The 20,246-nt window shown below is 37.9% G+C and overlaps 1 protein-coding gene across 1 annotated transcript in view; it reads left to right on the forward strand.

Moving 5' to 3' along the window:
• The first annotated feature begins 524 nt into the window (after positions 1-524).
• LOC127617659 (collagen alpha-1(XXI) chain-like) overlaps positions 525-20,246 on the forward strand; it is a 102,969-nt gene continuing 83,247 nt past the window's right edge. Inside the window, exons 1-8 of the mRNA XM_052089681.1 lie at positions 525-735; positions 4,302-4,432; positions 4,967-5,527; positions 8,202-8,367; positions 8,467-8,695; positions 9,572-9,745; positions 10,715-10,792; positions 19,637-19,720. Coding sequence (XP_051945641.1) covers positions 4,333-4,432; positions 4,967-5,527; positions 8,202-8,367; positions 8,467-8,695; positions 9,572-9,745; positions 10,715-10,792; positions 19,637-19,720 — 1,392 coding nt within the window. The 5' untranslated portion in view covers positions 525-735; positions 4,302-4,332. The remainder of the gene's footprint in view (positions 736-4,301; positions 4,433-4,966; positions 5,528-8,201; positions 8,368-8,466; positions 8,696-9,571; positions 9,746-10,714; positions 10,793-19,636; positions 19,721-20,246) is intronic.

Raw genomic sequence — 20,246 nt, forward strand, 5'->3', positions numbered from 1 at the left:
TTTAACAGAGTATTTAGGAATATCACGCCAAGAAAACTTTGGCTTTTAGTTCTTAGCTTTGGTGAGTCCTAGATTTAGGGTTGACAACTGTCCCGTATTATCCGGGACACCAAGCATTTTGGCCTAAATTACCACTATTGTACCATATTTTTGCAAGATGTGCGAAGGGGAAAATGCATCCATTCTTAATGAATCACAGAATACCACACATGTTAAAAAACATTCCTAAAAAAGAAATTTTGAAAATTAAAAAAACGAACTCTACTTAAAAACAACTAACAGGCAACAGTCTTGGCCTCGCAAATTAGTTTCAGAGAATATGAAAGCATGTTCTCTTATCTAATCTTCTGGCTCATTCCAAAACCCCCCCTCACAACATTTATCCTCTCAGCCATCGTACATAATCCAAATTTTGGAAGCATATCGGAATTACCATCATTTTCCTTTTGCTTCCACAAAAGGGGCTGACTCTTTCAACTCTCTTATTTAGTGAAGCTCTCCTTATCTGTGCCTTATTTCAACCTCCGTTACCAAGAGAGAGAGAGAGAGAGAAAGAGAGAGAGAGAGTTGGAAGGTGAAAGGAGAGGGCAGGCTTACATCTGCAACTTTGCAGCCTTCACAAACCCACCTCCTCCAAATCTGCGTTTGCACAGCCCTGACCATGGGATACCAGAGAGCGTGAGTGAGGGGGGATATTATTCGAAAAGAGTCCAGCTCCACGCACATGAAGCTCTGGTAAAACTTTTCTCTCTTTAACTATCATGTTGATTTGATTCATTTAATTGTGTGTCACTTTACTGTTGTAGTACTTGCAATTTTTCCTTTGGCAGCAACCAGCATGAATAAGATACTGTTTCACATCTTATTATATCTTGGCTACCCCACCTGATGAGGTCATTTGCATACAAATAAAATTGCTTGTTTGAAATTCATCCAGGGCTTCTTGAGAACTGCATTCAATTTTCATTTGATGTTGGTATGCATTGCAACCTATTGAGACTTGAGGTGATGTTTTCCTTATTGAGAATGTCAAAAGGTGCTGTTCTTTTCTATTGGCGTCATTTGAAGACCATTGATCATGCATATTTTCAAGGGTTGACATCCTGCATACTGAAGCCATTAGGAAATGTTATTAGTTCATTATGTGTGTGCCACTGTCACAAGACAAGAATGAATGGAATTATTTAACTGGCCTTAGTCCTGCACCCGTGGTTCACGGGTAGATGTTCAAGCAAGTTATTCATTCAAACTGTTATACAAGGGAAAGTGTAGCCTAACTCATACAAGTCTTGTTTACCATGTATGGGTAACATCAGGGATTAAAATAGGGCTACAGAAAAAATCTGGATGATGATCCAAAGGGAGATTCTGCAACATCATGCATGTTGATAACTTGCATAATATTGTGGAAACCCCAAGTAACAGCCCTGTCCTCAGAAGACTGCTGCCTTTACAGTCTTGATTCTGTGAAATTAGTTAAGTGGTCTCTCTGATATAATGTTTTGGCTATCTCACTGGAGCCTGAGGAACTTGGCCCTCATTTATTTTCCCCTCATGTTGGCAAACTAATTGAACATGCCTTGCAGCAGTTGTTGATTTTGGTAATGAAAACCACTGTGTTACAATGGCACATTTATGGCTTTGCAATGGAAAACAGTCAGAAAGGTTTTACAAAGACACTGGTTGCCAGTTAGAAAACATGAAGATAACTGATCCAAGACAAGCCTTACACAATAAATCAGGACTAACTACAGATGTGGAGTGAAATTAGAGCTACATGAGAAATGCCTTTCCTGGGAATCTGACTAAATAAAGCATAACATATTTGGCATGTTTTCCATAAGGATACGGAGAGGTTAATGCCTCATCTGGAGGACAGCGCGGAATCAGCTGTTCAACAAAGGTTTTCTGCATCCCACATTCAGTTGGACAAAACCCATCAGTGTAAAATAAATCTTAAACAAGTATTAATACAAACACAATGAATTACTCACCCCAGAATTCCACAAAGATTTAAATGTCATGTTTTAGAAAGAGGCATGTTGAGGATACATTTGGCTGAATTTAAAGGTGTAATTCCTTGTGTAGCAGAGGATGTTTAAACATGTTGCATTCCAGCTACATTACCTTCCCAAAGGCTCCTTCATCTTGACCTGGGAATGGAACAGTAAACTGTCTGGAGGTCCCCAATAACTTTAAAGGTCAATGAGGCCATGGTACAGAGAAAAGACATATGGCAGAAGGTACAGACTGCCAGACACTCTTCTCGAAAGGTTTCGTGAAAGATCAGTAGTCACTAATGCTGTAAAAGTTATGCTGCATAACCGAATAGTACATACAAATTTGTTATGCGCTTTCTTTAGATGGTCTAAAGTTGCCTCAGCTTTGTCACTCTCCAGAACTGGAATTTCACTGGCAGCTTCGCAGAAATATCCAGTTCCGAGGAAAAGTGGGGGTGTAGGTCTGAAAAAGGTTAGCATAAAGACATGCTCATGAAAATAATGGAGCATTCCACATACCTCCCCCAGTGCTGAGCTTTGGAAATCACTGAAGTAAGGGCCAGTTCCACCATGGCTGTCTGATGATGCACCTCTAGGTCAAAGACTGGAAAAACCCCAGTCATATATCTAGCCAGTTGACAGATGTGCAGCAGGGTTGAAGGCGGTACAATAGTTTCAGCTCATGTTCCAGTCATGCTCATGATCTCTCAGCTGGTGAGGAAGGTAACTTCATTGGGAATCTTTGGTTGACTGTAGCAATCACCAGCAGGCCTAGAGAAATCCCCCCAACTCTTCCAATGGCAGTATATCTGGTTTTCATTTATTACTGTGTGTGTTTTTTATAATGTCTGCAGTTCTTGTTCTTGCTGGAAACTGCTATAAAGCCCAGTTTCCAACAGAAGCCAGAGTTAGATGAAGAACTATTTCAAAATACAACAGGATTCTACTTTGTCAAATTAAGCACCAATTGGACAATTAGGTAAATGATTAGTGTCAATTTAAATGCTGAAATTACATATTCATTACATCAGTGTTCGCTGGTGTTTTTCAAAATTGGTGAGGAGCAGAATATAGTTTTTGGTATCTGGAATGATGCTTCCGAAATATGCTCAAAATACAACTAAAACTGTGAAATTTCCTAATGGAAATAATTAACAAAGCTTAAAGCTGATTTTTGCAACATAACAGGCAAAATATTTGATTAATTGCGTTACATCAGGCAAATACATGAGTGTGAATCTCCGAGCTACCAAATACTTGAAGCATGATAGTGTTACTTCTACATTTCATATGCTGTAATTATCCACTGATTATTGGCCATTTATCACAAAGTCCTGCCCATTTCTAAGCTCGACCATTGACAGTATAGATATGGCGGGCTTACACAAATTCAGGGCAGACACAAATACACTGATTAAAAGCCCAATGTACAATAGGCAATGAGATGCAGATCCAATGCAAATAGCACACTCAAGGGTCCCATAGACTCCCAGTGAAACATGGTGTCCAGGTGGCCCTCAAAATGGCGTGTCAGGGCCTCTTGTCTAATGAACATCGATCTTTGGCATCCTGATTTTAATGGTACAGGTATCTGCTCACTGAAGCACAACTTCAGAAGTCAAAAACAGCACAATAGTGATGTGAGCAGGGGCGTAGCACCAAATTTTGGGCCCTGGGTACAAACCATCTTGCTGGGCCCCCGTACCAAATATGTATGTATAGAAAACTGACTTCTAAGGGGCCCCCCCTGCCTTGGGCCCTGGGTACTCGGTACCCTTTACCCCCCCCAGTCCGACGCCCCTGGATGTGTGATATTTTACTTTTTTGTTCACTACAATATAAAAAAATGGACAAACAGTTAAATGAAATGTATATAGATTACCTGTATTAAACTCGTCATTGCCGCATTCCATATTAAATTTTTGGGGAAGCTGCGCTTCCTGTGTAGTGTTGAAGCAATTGCCACTGCTTTACATAATATGCCTGTTTCTCAATCTGGTTATAGAAATATGTAGACAACCTTAATTTGAATTCTCTGTGTTTCATATCCAACCTTTAAAATGCACAAGCATCTTTGCTGGCTTAAACCGAATTAACTGCATTGTATCACATGCACAGCAAATCCAATAAAACTGCAGCTCCACTGTATTGGTTGGGGCATTTACTTTGATCACAAAGAGCATGCTATTCATTTAACAAACCTATTAAACTATATTATAACCTATTTAACATCTCCAAATGCAATGGCATTTATTTGAAGACATCTAAAAAAATGCATGATTTGTCTTCATTTCTCTTCAGGTGCTAAACTGGAGCTTGGTACATCAAGACCATGGGTTGCAAAACAAGATCCATGCATTTTGTTTGTCGATGTCTTTACTTCATGCTCCTTCACTTGTATTGCACAGCACAAGACGAGGACATGAGATTAAGTAAGTGTGCTTCTTTTATCTCCACTAGTGTAAGGGCTGGACTGGTAATCTGGCATACCAGGCATTTTCCCGGCCATCGGGAGAACCGAGCGGGCCAGTGGGTCTTTCTCAAAACGGTCCGAATGTCCAAAACAATAAGCTAAAATGAGCCACGTTATGCAGAACTGACCACAAAACAGCACAGCGATATGCAGAAAAGTACAGCGAACACCCCCACCCCCCAGTTGGGCCAGTTGCTATGTAAAATCCAGGGCCGATTTCTCTTCACAGTCCAGCCCTGCTTTTGACTATGATAACATCACCTAATTACACAATGTAATGTCTTAATACAGACAAATGGGACAATTACTGCTACTGATAATTCAATAAGGAACACAGACCAGATTGTCAATTATTTGGATCAATAAAACATGTTTGTTGTAATGATTCTATGAACAAAAAAGTATAAAATGTAGAACTTTGGAGTGGGAAGACCAAATGACCAACTCAAACTGTACAATACATTGTTATTTTATCTTCGCTGTTCAATTTCAGGTTGCAGAACGGCGCCAAGTGATTTAGTATTTATACTCGATGGATCATGGAGTGTGGATGACATAAACTTTGAGATTGTCAAACGATGGCTGATGAATATCACAATGAGCTTCAATATTGGTCAGAAATTCACCCAGGTTGGGGTGGTGCAATATAGCGATGACCCCTTCTTACATATACCACTGGGAAAACATTTCTCAAGCAATGACCTCATCAAGGCCATGGAGTCCATAGACTACATGGGAGGGAATACAAATACAGGGAAGGCTATCAAGTTTGCCAATGACAAACTGTTTGCCCTGTCTGAGCGAGGTCCGAATGGCATCGCAAAAATTGCTGTGGTTCTGACAGACGGGAAGTCACAAGATGAAGTGCTGGCAGCTGCCGAAGCTGCGAGGAAAAAGGGGATAATTCTCTTTGCAATTGGCGTCGGGTATGAGACAGAGGAGGCAGAGCTCAGGGCCATTGCTAACAAACCCTCCTCGACCTATGTGTTCTCTGTTGAAGACTATAAAGCTATCACAAAGATCCGTGAAGTTATTAGGCAGAAGCTGTGTGAAGGTAAGCCTCTGTGTATTGTTCCTCAAGATTGAATCACTGTCCTGACACTTTCATTTTCAATGGCAACATTTTAAAATTAATTTACACATTATTATTCACACACGTCAAAGTGGAATGATTCAGTTTTATGGGTTTGAGCTTTCCACAGGGGAGGAAGTTTGTTGCTTTACCGTCATGTACCAGTGGAGACAGTTTTACAGCATCTCCAAGTTTGAGCTGAATGCATAATTTGGTACCTTTCACCTCACTGCACATATCACAGTCTGATTTATGTCCTATAACATGCAGGTGTTCCGAGTTCACCAAGGTGGCTGTAAATTGTAAAGTGTGAAATTAGGATTATGCCCCATTTTTCTTAGCTCGTTCAAAGATTGTGACATCAATTATTAGCAAAATGACTAGCAAATTTACCAGTCAGACTGTCTGAAAATTCTGAAAAGTGTCAGTAATTTTTTTTATATGTTTGTAAACCACTAATTCACTTTTGGCACAGGCAAATGTCAAGTTTGAATATAGTTCCCTCAAACCAAAATATTCTAATTACATTTCAGTTTGCATTTAAGTCTGTTGTAAAGTACAGGTAGCACAATGCTAATGTAACAATAGTGGAATAGCAGTGATCAAATGCCAAAGTTGATCATTTGCAAGCCTTGAAATGTGGGGAAAGCATATGTCCCAAGGCACTCTTCAATTCTAACAATGGATTACTCATTAACAACTCTATATGGACTTGTTAAGAAGCAGTTCTTAAAATCTTAAGTCAAATTTAGCCATTAGGTTGAAAAAACTGCCCTACATTTGCTAAGTCTCTTGAAACTCATGCTGAAATGACTTTCTAGACACTAGAAATTTTAATGACTAAGGTACCTTATGATAGATATGGTCATCTCTTGTCTGGTATTTGTGAAAGCTGGGACATTCTTTAGCTGGACTGCATATTTGCACAATGTCCAGTGTTCCACGCCAAGGTCTTCCATGACAGATTTTTTTAGATTGATCTCCAGTCCAAATAAAATACACCAGTACATTCCATCAATGTTTAACCCTTTCCAGACATTTTTACTCAATACATATGTAGCTACTTCAAGACTTGAAATTTGAGATGGTTTGATTTAGAGTATTGCACAGTCAGCTGTGAGTAATCGCAATCTTCATTTGAACGATCATTATATTGACTCAAGATCTATATTTTATTCTATGCATGACCCTTTACACTGCAAGAAAATCACTCCATATGTGACAAAACTTTGCACTACACAGCTAAAAATGTCTATGATTAGCCACAGGCTGGTAAATGTTCAGATTTCACTGACCAGGGATTGATTAATATAGTGGTGTGACGAGGAGGAAGGGGGTGCCGGGCCATGAGATGCCCAGCCCTGCCCCCTCCTCGTCTCAAGTGGTAAAGAAGTTTAGTACTAAGATCATTTCACTGCATGTTTAGAATAAAAGTTTGGACTTTGTGTAATTTGTGGATTTTGTGAATTGTGTCATTTGTTCCCAAATATGAGATTCATTTTATGATCCAGGTTATTGATCCATTTGTCATGGAATAATGTCTCTTTGAAAACTCTTTCTGCTTTTTACAGTCAGTTGTTGATCAAAAACAACAAAAATATAAACATTAAATTCTAATCAAATATATCACGGATGCGATAAAGAAACCATGCGACTGTACTTTTGTTAATATGAGCTCAACCTAAACATTACTTTGAGATGCTCACTGAACTTCCACTATTCTTAAAGACACAGTACCATTTAAGCACTTGTTCTGTATATCAATGTAAATACTAAATAATGTAAATAGTACAAACTGTGCATGTACACAATAAACATGTTCTGAACTGTACAGTGTATATGCCATATAAGTACGCTTAAGACATCATATTTATGATTTAATATGTGGAACTTGTTCATTATTAAAAGCTACAATGTGTCTAGAATGATGAAAAATTATAAAATACAATTTGTAAATTAATATTTAGTTATTTACCAAGTTAGAGGTTCCCCTGTTTAATTAACAGCATTAGGTGACAGAGAATTTCTTTCACATGTAATGTATGTTTCATATGTAATATGACAGTAAAACTCATATGGATCGGATTCAAATCAAATCAGGAAATCTGCATGAATACCCAGACAAAATTTATACTAGTCAATGTACCATTTATCCATGTATAATTAGTCTGTGTTATGTCCAGGAGTATGTTTTGGGTAATAATGTGAACCTTAATCACAGTAGAGGATGTGAAGCCTAATAGCATTTGTCTTGAAATGTATTGTAGAATGCTGTGAATTTGTACACATGCGGCACTTTAATGGCTAAAACAGTAGTGCATAAAAGGACTATCCCTAAAGCCCAATTCACACCGCTAGCGTCTTTGTCGCTTATCCCTGTACTGTATATCATTAGTGGACATTCTCTCCTACTGCTGGTCGCTCTAACATTATTGGTGGACTACACAACTTGTGGACTAGACTAGCTTGTGGACTAACACAAATGAGACATTTTGCCAGTAAAACTACGATTTTATCCTAATTTGAGAAGAAATTGGTTCAAATTATTTTTAAAAGCTCAACTTCTTCATCTTGCCTGCACTAGACTGCAGAATATCTCAGGAGACTAATAAAATGAGCTCCATTTACTTTTTTTTCTCTCTTTAATGTACCTTAGAGACTGTATGCCCATCAAAGATTCCAATTGATTCTCGAGATGAGAAGGGATTTGACATTCTCCTTCATCTCAACTTGGCCAAAAAAGCCAAAAAGACACAAGGATCATTTTACGGCAGCAAAGCCTACGAGGTGACATCCCGGGTAGACCTGAGTGAGAACACTAGGTAAAGGTATTTTTGGGATGAAGCTTTGCTGTTCTTGTATGCACAATGCAAATACTCTGTTTCTGAGTTGAAAAAGTGTCTTCATCTTAATGTCCATAGGACGTTATTTCCAGGCGGACTTCCACCATCCTATGTTTTTGTGGCCACATTGAAGTACAAAGGCTCTGTGGTTATGGAAAAGTGGGATCTGTGGCGGATACAGACTAAGGATGAGAAGCCTCAAATGGCAGTTACTCTAAATGGACTAGACAGAACAGTAATATTCACCACCACCAGCAGTGCACCAAGTGGAATTCAAACTGTGATCTTTACTAAGCTACCAGCAAAGGTAAATACACAGCAGAATGGAAGAATGCTCCAAACAAATCCTGATCTCCATGACTTATTCAGCACTTATTTTTTGTTAACACTAGTCAAGTATCTCCATCAATGATACAGTTTCCAAGCCATATGCAAATGAGAATACAGGAACAAAATCTCTAAAAATAAAATCAATAAAAAAAAATCAGCATAGCTGGTCACTATAGCCGGTCACCATTTTAGGTGGGAATCTTTAGGCATCTCATGATTCACTTTTGATTCAGGGAATCACAAAACAATTCCACAAATATTTCCACAACATCTCAGTTTTTCAGCAATAGCAAATGAGTGCAAATCTTTGGTGAGTGTAGGTGGCTCGTTTGCTAAATTCTATGAACTAAAACTTATTACAATATGTCTGTTCTGACCAGTCAATAGAGACAGAGTAAGCAAGTACAATAACTTAGAATGAAATACTGTGATGTTAAACGTTTTTGTGCCAATCAACATACATTTTGTTTGACCAGTGGCATTACGTTCATCTTCGCTAGTCTAGTCAGCAGGGAAACATCAACAATATCAGACAAATTTCAAATAATTGACAGAATGTCCCTTAATAGTGGATTCCAGGCTTTCTGTAGCCAAGAACCTTATAAAAGACAACAGACATACTGGTCCCCATTATTGATAAAAATTGGAATTTGGACAAAGAAAGACTTTCATTTTTAATGAAAAAAGGAAAGGTCCACATAAATCCTAAATTCACAATGTACTCTGTATATGCTACTGAAAAAGAATTTACAGAGATCTTCATGATATAGTCACATTTCAGCTGTATAAACTAGCCAAGTGAATTATACCAAAGACACCTTCAGCATTCTGTTTTGTTTTATTTATGTTCCAGAAACTTTTTGATGAGAAATGGCATCAGCTTCGTCTTCTAGTAACAGAGGAAGATGTCACTCTGTATGTTGATGATCTAGAAATTGAAACCTTGACATTGGAGCCTCCTGATGGTATTTTTATTAATGGGAAAACACAGGTTGGGAAGTATGTCAGCAAAGAAACAACAGTACCTGTAAGTACTCCCAAAGGCTTCTTGGACTTCATTCTATAGACTATCATTGTAATGCATTCTATTGTTAATATTGTATTATTTAGAAATGTTCTTTTCAACGTTTCGTTCCCTTCTTTCAGGGAATTGGGGATACCATAGTAACCTAGAAGTGTTCTTTTGTTTGTCTGCTTAGTTTGAGATTGCGCTATCATGGGTCTTTTTGTTTCCAGCCCTGTTTGTTGTTTCCTGTGTTTTATATTCCTGAGCCCAGTGTGTTGATTTTCTATATTACTTTTAATAAAAAATGCTATTGGGATTTTCTGCTGTTTGGATTCTGTTCAAAAACCTGACCCACAATTCACCTCAAAACAAAGAATACTTAAAAATCAAGATTTTCACAATCAGTGACTTTTATGGGGACGTTCATTGTCAATTCTTGCATTCTGTCTAGTCTGCACCTTTTCAGTTGTTGGTTAATGTACACATACACTGATATCTTGGCCATTTTGGAGCCAATTTTCTCTCTTCTCTCTCTCTCTCTCTCTCTCTCTCTCTCTCTCTCTATACTGTATACTAATATATATATATATATATATATATATATATATATATATATATATATATATATATATATATATATATTCATACAGTATACAATCTGTTTCTAGTCTTTTTTCAAACACCAAAACACATCCTGTATGTACACCCCATTGTGAAATTGAGGTTTAGTGCATAAACATTCAATGGGTCATCCAGACATTAGCAACTTCCCGGTAGCATCCAATCAAGTAACTTACAGAAATATTCATGGCTCATGCCCTCATAATAGTAGGATTAGTTTATTTGCCAGTTGCAAAACACATTTAAAATCATATTCCTTTCAGCCAATAAGTTTGTCTACTGGACATCATGCAAAGAGCCATGCCTTGCCCTTTCCTACACCCTGTCCCTTTTTTATAACTATTTGTATTTTCTTCTCTTCCTGAACAGTTTGAAATACAAAAACTCAGGATCTACTGTGACCCTGAGCAGAATAGCAGGGAGACAGCCTGTGAAATACCTGGAGTTGTGAGTACCAGATTCTTGGATTTTTCTGTTTTGGCCAATTCAAATATGTTCCACCAACTAATTCTATATTGCATCAAGAGTGACTTTATATTTGAGGTATTCAGTCTTATACCTGAACTAAAAATCTGATATTTTAAACTTTATGTAGAGTGGCCCCTAAAAGTATTTGGACACTTTGGACACTTAAGTGACATTTAAAAATGTCATTGAATGCCATTGTATTAGACATCAAAATCTCAGACCAAGTGTTATCTACAAACAAATGATGCTAAAGCTTTTCACAGAACTAACTTTTCTGAGCCAATTTTGCAAAGAATTGAACCACCTATTTCCAAGATGACTTTTAGTGGATTATATATTCAGTTCCCTTCAAGTTCAAATAGGTTTCCTAATACTTCTTTTGTAAAATGTGTTGCTTTATAAGTCTGCTTGTTCAATCTTTCTTATAAATAAATTACACATGGTTTCATTTTTTTTTATGTATAATGCAAAGACTTTCACAAAAATACTGTACTTTTTGGGGCCACAGTCATGTTCTGTAATGTGTTTAGAGTACTAATAACATCTAATCTCCTCCATTTCACTTACAAAATAAAAGCATATCAAATTCAAAGACCATGAAACTTGCTCAAAACTGTTTAATAGAAAAGCCAAAGTTTTGTGCAAAATCAGTTTTGCAATTGTTTTCTAACAATTCTAACCCTGTTTGCATGATCTGGTTTCCCCATCTCTTTCAGACTCACTTCATAGACTTTTCAGCAAACATTTTATTTTACCTTGTCTTCCTCTTTTTTTGCACATGTCATGTTGCAGTAGAGCCTTGCAACTCTAAGCTAAATTATGATTTTTGCTATGGCTGCTTCATATACATGTCCATTCCTTTCATTTTTAGGATGGAGAGGTATGTACTTTGGAAGATGGCTTTGCTCGCTTTCAAAAGTAACTGCTAATCTCATTTTTGAATTGCAGAGGTAAGATTTGCCTCATGTTCTTCTGGAGTGTCCACATATTATCATAGCTGGTTTAAGCTATATGATATCTAAGGACTGATAGCAGCTTTGAGAACTTCTGATGCTGGTGTGACAATCCACATTAACTTCCTCACTGACAAAAGCATTCCCTGAATTCAGTATGTACGTACATTTACATATTGACAGCATCTAAAATACAATCATTTTACGTATTAACAACTTTAAAGACATACTAATGTTTACATATATTTATTTAGGCCATGAATATTGAATTCTTGGAATTAATTGTTTAATGTAATTGTGAAAAAGTGATCCTTGATCTCAATGGTTTGAGATTTGATACATGGACAGTAGAAGAGATGTGGTCGTGAGGAGACAGCTGTAGTCTATAAGACACAAGTGATTTGCTTGAGAATCTTGAAAGGACCTACACACTGTACCTTGGGATACATTTTCCGGGTGGAGAGCCATACCTATTGTCCGAATACTGTAGCTGGTCAGCGACGTCATTTGGCTTGCTGTTTTTTGCTGTTTTACAAGATGGACCTGAGCAGCATTCCATGTGTTTTCACTTCTCATCCAGTCATCCACGGCTGGTACATCCGAAGGGTCTGACCAGGGGAAAAGTGGTGGTTGGAACCCCAAAACAAGAAATTGAGTAAGACCTGTGGAAACCTTCACCAAGGAGTTTTTGGTATATTCCTCCCATGGCAGGAAGTGACTCCCCTCGTGTTGATTGTTATGACAGTATGAGTGTAGAAAGCATTCAATCTCCTGGTTAAGGTGTTCTGTTTGACTGAGGGAGGTACCTGAAGGTGAGGCTGATGTTCACATTCAATTGTTTGCAGAATACTCTCCAAATTCTGGAAGTGAATTGGGGTCCTCTGTCAGATTCTATATCATCAGTTAAGCCACAGAAACGAAAGACACAGTTAAAAATTTGTTCTGCTGTCTCCAGTGCTGTGGGAAGTTTCTAGAGGGGAATTAGACAACATGCATTGGAGAACCGATCAATAATCACTAGGATGGTGGTTACCCTGTAATAAAACACAAAGCTAGGTGGGACCAGGGTTGTTTAAATTTAGACATTTAGACAAAAGTGGTAACATCAAGAGGCAAGGTAGGACACCAGAACTTGTTTTGTACCAGTTTGATAGTATCGTGAATGCCAGGATGTTCAGAGATAGGGGAGGTATGTACCCATTGCATGACCCGGACACGCATAGCTGGTGGTGGATCAGTGGTCTGGGCTCGTTGAATCTCATCCAAGATCGCCCAACTAATAGGGCTAGTAGAAGTATGGATTATAGTATGATATTTGCATTCTCTTCAATGTGTGGAGCATCATATTGATGAGAACATGCATTGTCGGCCTTGGTATTCTTGGAACCTGGTGTAAGTGATGTAAAGTTGAAGCATGTGAAGAACAATGCCCACCTTGCTTGTCGTGTGTAAGATGCTTGGCAGCTCGAATATACTCCAGATTTCGGTGGTCTGTGAGTCAAGCCAAGTCAAATTTATTTGTATAGCGCTTTTAACAGGCATTGTTTTAAAGCAGCTGTACATTAAATAATGGTATAACAGAAAATGAATGAATATAAATAAATACATAAATAATATAAGTTATTTATGGTTTAGAACTATTAGTGGTTACAATTGGTAAAGTAAATATTGTGGGTCAATGGTTAAAAAAAAGATTTTGCATTAACTATAAGTTTTAGTGTTAAAGTCCTTTAAGTCATTCCAAATTAACTGAGGAAGTACACGTAGATGCAATGCCTTTTATTTTGGCAGATGAAGGCTTTTGTTAGTGGTTAATTAATTTTCTATGTCATCAATTTGTTTTAAGAGATAGTTGTCCCTCCTTTGACAAAGTTGATATAGGTATCATTCAGTGAGGAGCGACGTAGTCCGGCTGGAAGCTTATGGCAGGTTATTTTGGTGAAATCCATCCTGCCCCCATGCATCAGACAGACGCTCAAGAAAAATCCCATGTCTTTAAGTTTGCATAAATTCATCCTCTATGAAGTCTATCTTGGTAGACTGAAGTGAAGTATGGCTGGCATACATATAGCATATGCTGCAGTTGGTCATTATCACTCAGCGACACAGTGGGAGTCGGACATCAGGCAGGATTGGAGATGGATCTAGCAGGCTCTGGTAGCCTCAGGAAATAATCAAGAGGTTTAGACAGGTAAAGAAATATAATAAAATGAGCGTAGATGCCATCAACGTTAAAGCAGGGTTAAAGAACAAGAGAAGTGTTTTCAGTTCCGGCAGACCTAATTAAAGCAGCATAACTGTGAATTGATGGATACATTAGGTGTATGCCTGGCTGACTAGATAAGTCTTTAGTCTAGAATTAAACTGTTAGAGTGTGTCTGAGTTCCGAACACTGATAGGATGACTATGCCATATTTCAGGAGCCAAATATTTATTAATTTTGATATTCTCTGTATTGTTAACTGGCCATAGTTTTGCAATAGTAGTGAGCGGATTATAGCATTATAGAAGGTAACTTAAGTACTTTGGAGCTAAACCATTCAAAGAATTGTAAGTAATTAACAAAATTTTTTAATTAATACAAAACTTAACAGGTTGCCAATGTAAAGACAATAAAATGGGGCTGATATGATCATTGGTTCTAGTTAGCACTCTAGCTGCTGCATTTTGAACCAACTTTTGAACCAAGGTTATTTATTAAATGTGCAGGACATCCACCTAGTAAAGCATTACAATAATCTAGTTTTGAGGTCATGAAAGCATTAATTTGTTATTTTGGCATCAGAAACAGTGAAAATGTGTCGTAACTTAGCAATATTTCTGAGGTGGAAGAATGCAGTTCTTCAAATATTTGATTTTTTATTCAAAGGTTAGATTGCTATCAAATGTAAAACCAATTTGCTGTAGAAGTTGACGTTACAATACATCCATCAAGAGTCAGATAAAATTTAGCATCTTATTTTTTGAGGCTTTTGTTACAATAATTAGTACATAAGTGTTATTGGAATTGAGTTGAAGGAATTCCTCTTTTTGATATCATGTATACAGTCTGCCAATTTAGAAAATTGTGAAATTTCGTCAGGTTTTTTTCTGCATAACAGTAAAAACTAATTCCATTGTTCCTGATAATGTCTCCTTGGGGGATCATCTATTGGGAGAAAAGCAGAGGCCCTAAAACTGACCACTGTTGCACTCCATACTTAACCTGAATTTGATCTGGAGCCTATCCAAGAGAATGTCAAGATCTGTGGTGTCAAAGGCAGCACTAAGAGAAATGCAGCCACATAATTTTAACTCTGATAAGTGCAATTTCTATATTATGATGGGCCCTATATCCTGACTGAAATTCTTCTTATATACCATTGCTCTGTAAAAATGAACATAGTTGGGTTGACACTACCTTTTACAGTATTTTTTTACATAAATGGGAGATTTTAAATCAGTCTATAATTAGCCAATTCTCCTGGATCAAGCTGTGGTTTCTTGATAAGCAGTTTGATCAATGCCCGTTTAAAGTTTCTTGGGACATGCCCTAAGGATAATGGGGAGTTAATAATATTACAAAGAGGTTCTGAGATTACAGGAAACACCTCTTTTAGGAGTTTTAGTCGGTATTGGGTCTAACATGCACGTTGTTGATTTTTATGTTTTGATCATTTTTGTTATCTCTTCCTGACCAATAACAGCAAAGGATTGAAGTTGCTCGTATTTTTGTCTTCTGGTGTGCTGTGGCTGACGGATGCATAATTCCAATTTTGTTTCTGATGATTTTGATTTTATCAGTAAAGAAATTTTTACTATGCTGTGAAGGAATATCTGGTTCAATTGAAGTTTTTTCCTAACCAATTTAGCCACAGTATTGAATGAGCATCTAGGATTGTGTTTATTATGTTTATTTTCTAAGAGTTTGCTCAAATATGCAGACCTGGCAGTTTTTACAACCTGTCAGTATTTAGAGACACGCACCGTGAAATCCCTCTTATTTTGTATACTTCCACTTACGCTACATTTTCCGAGCTGCTCTCTTGAGAGCATGAGTGTGATCATTGTACCATGGTGCAGGATATTTATCTTTAACTTTCATTATCAAAGGTGGGGTGACACTATCTAGAGTGCTAGAGAAGACTGTATCCATATTTTCTGTGACAACATCAAGTTCTCCTGAACTTTTTGGCAGACTGAGTATTGGTTCTTCCCTGGAGGGATGGAGTCCGTCTCTCTTTAGCAGGTCAGGTCTACCCTAAAAACTCTTCCAATTGTCTATAAATCCTATGCCATTCCATGAGTTGAGAACTTGAAATGGGTGTTGAGTCCCATCGAGCCAGTGATGTCATTCCTCAAATGCAGCTTTCATGGCCAACAATTCACGGTTTCCCACCTCATAGTTCTGTTCATTGGATATAAGCTTGCATGATAAGAATGCACATGGATGTAACTTAGGTGGAGTTCCATGATGTTGGGAAATAATTGCGCCCACTCCGCACTCAGATGCATCAACATCGACCACAAATGGCTGTGTGGGGTCAGGGTGATGGAGTATGGGTTCACTGGTGAACTATGATTTTAACTCTTCAAAGCCCTATTAGCCTCTTTGTTCCACTGCAATCTTTTAGGTTGCCCCTTCAGAAGAGAGGTGAGGGTTGATGCAATGGTTCTAAAATTGCAAATAAAACATCTGTAGAAATGCTGTAGTTCTTTTATGGACTTGGGCAAGGGCCAGTTAATAATGGCTTGGTCCTTTATGTTGTCCATGGCGACCCCTTGTGCACTCAAGATGTATCCCAAGGAAGAGATTGTGGCACAGTGAAAGTCACATATTCTGCCTTGCATACAATTTATGATCAATTAGTTGTTGCAAAACTGAGCGGACATGTTGGATGTGAGATTGAAGAGAGGGTAAGTAGATTAATATATCATCAGTGTAGACAATAAAACACCAGCTAATGATGTCCTTGAACACGTCATTCACAAATTCCTGGAACACCGAGTGTGAGTTGGCAAGACCGAAGGGCATCACCTGGTATTCATAGTGCCTCCTGTTTGTCAGAAACACAGTCTTCCACTCATCTTCCTCTCAAATACGTATGAGGTGGTAGGCATTGCTTAAGTCCAATTTGGTGAATACCTGAGTGTTGCGTAGCTGTTCCTTACTATTGGGTACCAAGGGTAAAGGGTAGCAATACTTGAGAGTAATGGAATTGAGGCTGCGATAGTCTATGCAAGGACGAAAACCACTGTCCTTTTTCTCCAGGAAGAAGAAGCTAGCACCTGCTGTGGAAGTGGATGGCCAATTAAAGCCAAGTTGGAGTGCCTCATCAATTTATTCCTCTAAGGCTTGTGCTACGGGTGCTGACAGAGGGCATATTTTACTCTTGGGAGATGAAGTGCCTGGCATTAGCTCAATTGCACAATGTTGTGGTCGGGATTAACTGGGTCACCTTGGACTTACTGAACGCTTCTTGAAGATCGGAGTAAACTTTTGGGATGTCTGTTTCATAGTTGGTTTGGGAATTATCCACATGCACTATGTGGCATGATATTGGATATACTGGAAGGAGACACTGAGAATAGCATGACTAACTTTGCACCTCACTCCATGTAATTTCAGGATCATGTTTGATGAGACATGGGTATCCCAAAATGATAGGGTTAAATGTGGTGTGAGTGATGAGATATTTGATGTTTTCGGTATGTAATATGATTGTAGTGTGACAGGCTCTGTAATATGGTGAACAAAACCATTGACCAGAGGACGTCTATCTAGCGCTGAGATGTGGAGAGGTGGAACACAAGAAAAAGTGGGTAAGTTCAAAGTCTTGACTAGTTCTGAATTACCAGCTGCCCCAGAATCAATCAATACCTTTGTTTCTACCATGTGTGTGATGGTAATGGGGACAAGAAATTGATAGCTGTTAGATTGGTAGAAAATATTTCACTCATCACGATAGAGGTAGGCGTTTTGGGGTGGTTGGTGCAGTTAGATACCCACTGTCCAACATTGCCGCAGTACAAGCATAAGCCTTGTGGTGTAGTTTTTCCTCTGGGGTAAGGTGTGTGTGACCAATCTGCATGGCTTTGGCGTGTGTATTTCCAGTGAAGAGGTTGGGGAACAGTGATTGTTCCATGGTTGGTTTACAAATTCAAATGAGATTTATCAAATTTGATGGACAGATGAATGTATTGGTCCAAACTCAAACATTCGTCTCGACAAGCCAACTCCGCTTTTAAGGATTTGCTCAGTCCGTTCTGAAAAAATGTCTTTAGGGGATCATCTGCCCAGCCAGTTTGGGCAGCCAAAGAGCAAAACATGACAGCATAGTCTGCAGATGTACAGTACTTCCTCCTTGCCTCAAATTAATTGCCAGCCTCTTTTCCACCAGCCAGATGTTCGAAAACCGTTTGAGAGAATGGCGCAGGTCACTCTCTCTTTCCCTGATGTAGCCCAGTCTAATGCTTTGCCTGTCAGAAGAGATGTAATGAAAAGGACATGAGACTCCTCAGTGGGATAAGTGTGAGGCTGCTGGGCTAAGAAAATTGAGCATTGTATCAAAAAATCTTTTCATTGGACCGGATTACCATCAAACTTTTCTGGAAAGTCGTGGGTTTCCCATAGTAATGGTAGTAGCTGAAGTGGGTGTGATTAGTTTCAGTGGTGGTTGTGACAGTGTATGACTATTATTTGCATACATTTCATGAGTTCCTCTGTGAGTTAGGTCAGTTTTCATAGTTGTTTATGATGCTCTGATAATAACAATGCTTGTGTGGTTAGTTCCGAATGAAGACGTAGAAGCTCTGCTGAATCTGAAGTCTTCTATAAAGAAGATGCTTAGGTGGAGATATCAGAATCCATATGCAGAGCTTTATTACTTCTTAAAAGCACTGATAGCAGATTTAGAACACAGGTGGAAATCAAATGAACAGGCAAGAGGTCAGTAATCCAAATAGGCAGTAGGAAGCAGCAACCAAATCCAAATCAGCAGGCAGAGGCAGAGATCATTAAATACAGGCAGGTAATTCAGCAATGAAGATACACAGATACAACCAAATCCAAATCGGCAGGCAAAGAGAGTAATCCAACAGTCAGGCAGTAAATTCAAAAGGGGTAAATCACAGTAGAATTACGCTCAGAAATGAAATTCAATGAATATATTATACAAATATAAAAAAGTATGAATATATTTAATGGATTTGTTAATATTTTATGTTTCTAAAGCTGTAAGTACATACAAATGTTTGTTATAGATGCTGTCAAAATGTCTTTATTGTAAGTTTCAGTGTCTATCCAAACATACAAATTTGTATGTTTAATTGTTACATACTAAAAGCTATATTGTATTATACTGTATTATAATGAGATCAGTCTGGGAGCTTTGACACAATGATACTGAATGCTTACCATATTAATGTACTAAAGTTTTTACTTGGTACTCCAAGGTATGTACATTTTATAATTTTGGATATTTTTATGTTAGTGGTGGCATAAAATAATATACATTCATAGTCAACTCTGAAATCAACAATGGCCCTTTTCACTTTTCACAATCCAGTCAATTTCTGATGGATACAATAACGTTCTGCCTTATTTTTCTTTACTGAATATCCTGTTCCACTTTTAAATATTTGTGTGTCTAATAATGGAAATAGTGCATTCTGACAGCATTTCACATTCATGTGTGAGTAAAATTGCTTGTAATGCAATGAAATATGTTCTGCTACATGAATGAATAAACTAAAAGGCTGCTAAGAAACATGAAATGTAATGCAGTTTTGGTTTCATATTTACCATTGTTAAGCTCAGAAATAGAAAATTATTTCAGAGGCTTCATGTTTTCTAAAATGTGGTGAAGCATATACTGTTTTGCTTTTTCAGTGTGCTAATGGACCAGGTGATATTGATCCAACCCCCGAGCCATGCATCTGTCCACCTGGGCCACCCGGAACCCCGGGACTAAAGGTACAACATACAGGAAACATAATAATAAATACAAATAAATAAAAGAAAACATGCTCATACTCCTTAAAAATCATGCTTAGCTTTTTTTGTTTTTATTTTAAATAGAATGGCACACCAATAATGTCCCTATAATTTGACAGATACCACAGAAGTAGGTGTCCTGAAGCACAAAGCTGAAAGCGTGATAGTTACTAAATATTCAGCTACATAAGTGGTTGTTCGTTTGTCATTCTGTTTGATAACATTGCTTTTTATTATTGTATAATTTTATTATTGCTTTCATGCAATATCTTTGTAGGACAGGGTTTTGGGAAGAGTGGATGGGTCTCATGCAGTGACTTAGATTGGTAAAAGTTCCTTACAGCATCTTTAAATAAAGCTGTTGGTGGGCTTACACAACAGTACGTCTTCGAATAAAAAGGGTTAAAAGGGTTTGTTTTGTAGAGTTTTGCACAGTATTTAAGGACACTCCTAATACAATCTCTTCATTGCATCAAACTCACATAAATGTCTCCAAAAGGCAAGT

The sequence above is a fragment of the Xyrauchen texanus genome, chromosome 24, assembly GCF_025860055.1.
Source record: "Xyrauchen texanus isolate HMW12.3.18 chromosome 24, RBS_HiC_50CHRs, whole genome shotgun sequence".
Taxonomy (NCBI): domain Eukaryota; kingdom Metazoa; phylum Chordata; class Actinopteri; order Cypriniformes; family Catostomidae; genus Xyrauchen; species Xyrauchen texanus.